The sequence below is a fragment of the Euwallacea similis genome, chromosome 4 (genome assembly GCF_039881205.1).
Source record: "Euwallacea similis isolate ESF13 chromosome 4, ESF131.1, whole genome shotgun sequence".
NCBI classification, from domain to species: Eukaryota; Metazoa; Arthropoda; class Insecta; order Coleoptera; family Curculionidae; genus Euwallacea; species Euwallacea similis.
In genome coordinates this window covers 7,257,781-7,262,321 of record NC_089612.1, presented here as the reverse complement: position 1 = coordinate 7,262,321, position 4,541 = coordinate 7,257,781, and the positions used below count along the sequence as shown (strand labels likewise).

At 38.2% G+C, this 4,541-nt stretch overlaps 1 protein-coding gene across 1 annotated transcript; it reads right to left on the bottom strand.

Moving 5' to 3' along the window:
• Positions 1-285: 285 nt before the first annotated feature.
• On the bottom strand, positions 286-1,303 carry LOC136408193 (helix-loop-helix protein delilah-like). Its single transcript, XM_066389055.1, has one exon. It carries the CDS (start codon positions 1,116-1,118, stop codon positions 453-455), a length of 666 nt encoding a protein of 221 aa, XP_066245152.1. The 5' UTR covers positions 1,119-1,303; the 3' UTR covers positions 286-452.
• Positions 1,304-4,541: the final 3,238 nt, after the last annotated feature.

Sequence of the window (4,541 nt, the reverse complement as noted above, 5' to 3'; positions counted from 1 at the left end):
AATTGAGTTTGTACTAAAAATGCAGCTCTCTGTCAACGTACAATAACTGCAAAATTTCAACAATCTAGCTTTACTGTTCCAAATTTATTTCAAATAATAATATATATTTTTTTCAAAACACTCTATATCTCGAAATCTATGCGTTTGCGGTCACATAATAATAGGAACTTTTTTCTTTAAATACTATAAGAAATTGTGTCCCGAAGTTACGGACCGTTCTTAGGAAACACCAATGCATATTCGATTTTGAATTTTGCCTAAAATTTCACAAGCCAAACGATGCGACAATCAAACAAAATGGCACAACACGGGCTCAATATTCAATAGAGTAGACCTGATTAAAAAATTTGTTGAACAACCCCCAAACATTCCCCAAACCTAACACAACCAATTGAAAAAATAATACTGAAAATAAATAAATAATTTTCTATCTACTTAAACTCTAATCTATGCTACGTTAATAAAAACTCACTTAAATCCGTCCCTTCTAAGGCGTGATCCGTAAAGTCCGTATGAAGTAGAGAAGGTAAAGAAGGATCTCCAAAATCGACTGGAGAAAGTGACGGCTCCGGGAAGTCCGGTGATGCTAAAAATGACCCGGAGTGGTCCGAAAGAGACAAAGATTCCCCATCGGACTCCAGCAGAAGCGCATCCAAGTCTGAGTAATCCGGTTGAGTCATCTCCATTGGGTTATTGAGAGCCGTGCTCAAAGCGTTAATGTACTTCATAGCCAACCTCAAGGTGGTAATTTTCGTAAGTTTCTCATTAGAGCTGTTAGTTGGTACTTGCATATGCGGTACTACCCGCCTTAGAGCCTCAAAGGCCTGGTTGATTTCCCTCATCCGATTCCGTTCCCTGGCATTAGCAGTTTTCCTGCGGTACTTACTCAGAGGCGCGGATTTCGCTTTGGGCTTATTTGAAAGTTTCGAGGAATGCCGGGTGCTCTGAGTAGCAGATTCCTCTAAGGGTTTCGACTTTTCCGTGATCCTCCTCACTGAGCGAGGCCTCAGGGAGTATTTGTCTCCTTTCGAGGAAGCTGGATTATCGAACTTATCATTATTGTTGCTATCGGTGAAATTGATGTCTTCGAGATCAGCGTAGCTCATCAAAGACTCCATCTTAAACACTTCTACATGGGACCCCGGCTTAATCTTGCATTAGTCTTTCCGGGAGCTTAATGCTCGATTACGACAAGAGCCCTGCACTTATATAATAATCACAAACTGACTGGGAATGTCGCGATCTTGAACACACGTAAATTTAAAGGCCACTCTACACTTCATCAGCTGCTTTAAGTCGAAAGCCCAGCCGTCGACTGAGTGAGTTTGGCGGTGGAAGTCGTGGGCATAATACCCAGAAATCCCTACCATTAAGGCACGCGCTTATCACCATGGGTTTTGAGAGTGACCAGCCGAGCATATATGATGAATTAAATGGAGCCTATGGTTATGAAGGTGGTGTCATTGTTAAGATAGTTCCGATAGATGTTGGTAGAGTATGGTGCATAACGTTATTAGATGTGTGTCGGATTTAATAACTACCGCAAGGTGGATATAGCATGATGGGTATAAGATTTTATAATTGCTGCTAAAACGCAGTTTAAAACCTAAAGTCCGTTTATTATATAAGTAAACTGACGTCACAAAGGAGAATGAATTGTTGCCAACCAACAAATATAGCTTTATCTTTGTTTGTTGCAATGCAATTTTTCTCGCCTAGTTACCCCGTTTTCGAGCCAACCTGATGCGACGTTGACACATATTTTCGGAAATTTTGGATATTGAACTGTCAAAATTTTGAATGTAAGATTTGCTTTTTGTCCATTTCTTGGTTTTCGGTTCTTTTTGAGTCTATTTTTGTTCGATTTATTATTGTTTTACATTAAAATATGTTGTTTCAAAAACAAATCTGCAAAATAACGCTGAAACACTTAAATATTCGGTATAAACAATTAGTGTGTTTACTTCAATATTTTGAACAGGAGAGAGCTAAGAACGGTCTTTTATTGCTTTTAACCACCGTGCGAGAGGTAAGTAAGTTAGTAGTAGTAGGTAATAAGTTAACTCTGTATTACTAAAATTGAAAAGTTAATTCAAAAAACTGGGCAAAAAAAGTTTCTTACAATGTGTAACTGCAGCGCTTAACTTGGGACATTCTACTGTTGTGGCAGTTTCCAAGATAATTAAATCCGACGAACCACTCAGATGACTTAAAAAAACCTAGTAATGTAAAGAAGATCGTCCATGGCCCAACTTTGATACTGGCGAAATTCGTAATACTATTTATAACTTGTATAAAAATCATGAGTTTAAGAAACTTATTTTCTGTTGTATCTCTGCCAATCTCCTTAATTAAGCCACTAAAGACACCAGTAATTTTTCAATTTTGGGCATATATATTTTACATTTCATTTAATAATAGAATGTAAATGTTAAGCAAAACAAGTAACGTTAAATTAGCTTTTAAATGAAGGTAAACGAAAAGAACTGTTCAGTGACTGTAGTTCATCATTTCGCGTTTTATTGTGGCGTATTATTCGGTTTCCAGTGGCTAAAAGACGACCTAAAAAAAATATTCCTGGAAGCTCCAAAGATAGTGATAAAGTGTGTTGAATTTTTACGACCCTACATGTATGAGGAAACAAAAAGGTTTAGGGCAATTCGTTTTTTAGACAAAACATGCGTTTCTCAGAACGGAACAATTAGACATTGTTGGCAAGACGACAATACAAAAAGTGTTAGAAAGATTAAAGTAGATGGTAAAAGACATGTTTCACTCACACTAAGGTAAATTTTATTGAACAATTAAAATAACATTTTTTATTCAGATATATCATTCTTCATAGTGGAACTGAAAATGGTTTTGTCGAAGATGCAAAAACCATATTTTCGTCAAAAACGCAATTCACCAATTATTATTAGCTAGTTATCAACAATAAGATTAGTGAAGTATTAAACGTACTGAGAAGTGCGAAATATACTCCTGAGTATAAAATCAGAGTCGCTCCAAAATTCGTCAAGGCTTGTACAAACAAATTCAGGAGGAGGAGGAGGAGGGGGGGACACTTTTTTAGCTTAGAATGGCTTCCCTTCGAAATCTAAAACGATTTTAAACTATAATCACATGTTTCGATGAGTGCGTTAGCGGTATGAAGAGACTAAGCTGCTCACTCGAAAACCCGGATCAGGACGAGGAAGAGATACAACAGTTAGAGATAACCGTTTTATCGCTTTGAGGAACCGAACTGTTACGGCAATTTCTCTTCGAACTTATCTGCAAGAAGTGAGAAATGTAAACGTAAGCGAGTGGAACATTAGAAGGCGACTTCATGCTGCTGGATTATTCTGTGGTACTAGAGTTACAGAGTCTCCGCTTTTTCGTGAACGCTAGAATCCGAGGTTTTGCTTGACAACACTTGATATGGACAGTAAAGGTTTGGAGTTTTCTGATGAATCTCAATTTTGTCTTACGGGCTCAGGCAGACGTGTGAGAATGTGGTGACGACCAAGCGAGAGATGCCCAAGCATGTATTGCTGAACGAGTTCCATTTGGTGGAGGCTCAGTTATGACATGGCGAGAAATTTCTTTTAAAACTCGTACCGAATTAGTCTTCATCCAAAATAGGGCTCTGAATGCGTGCAGGTACCTGACAGAGGTTTTAGAAGACCATGTTGTACCATAATGTACATGTTCATGGTTATTTTTGGAGAGAACGCAACCTTTATGCATGATAATGTGCGACCCCACACTGCTCGCATGGTTACCGCTTTTTTTCACGAGATTCAAATCATGCGATTTGTCTGGCCTGCTCGAAGTCCAGATTTGAATCCGATAGAGCATGTTTAGGATGAGATAAAGAGACGCTTACGGAGACATGTGCTAGAAATTCCAGAGAGCTTCACAAAATGTTGGTACAGGAATAGGACAATATTTCGCAGAATGTGATCCAAAACCGATTCGAAACATGCAGCGTCGTCTACAAGCTGTTATCGTTGCTTGAGGAAGAAATACTTGATATCGAAGTCCGCGAAATCTTTCATGTTCAGGATAGATGCATATTCTTAAATTTCATTACTTTCAATACATTTTGCAGCAAGAACAAAAATTCCGTTGCATTCGAGCAATCACGACAAAATCACCGCATAAAGTTAGTAAATTATGTTGCAGGTGAGAAAATTTTGAATAAACTATAAGCTATTAAATTAAATGAAAATTACGGGGGATCCTAATTTTATGCTCAGGAGTGCGTTTCTAATAGGCACTCAGCTAATCACATTCTGTGTAGCCGGTCACATGAATTTGCTGTCCACCTAGGTGCGTTTACCCCTGGAGTTTACCCCGCCACTGAAGAAGTAAGGAGCCAGAAACTATATTAAAAATCCATCAATCATATCACATCACATTTCCGCATTGTGTCAAAAAAGAAGACGCATAATGTAGCGTTTTTAATGGTGCGATGGAATGCATTCAGCATATTATTCACGATATGGCGCACAGAGAGCACAATATGCAATTAAAAGCGCAATAAAAGCAAAAAAGCG

Coding starts and splice junctions, on each gene's coding strand:
- LOC136408193 (XM_066389055.1), bottom strand. CDS start 1,118: ATGGAGTCTTTGATGAGCTACGCTGATCTCGAAGACATCAATTTCACC.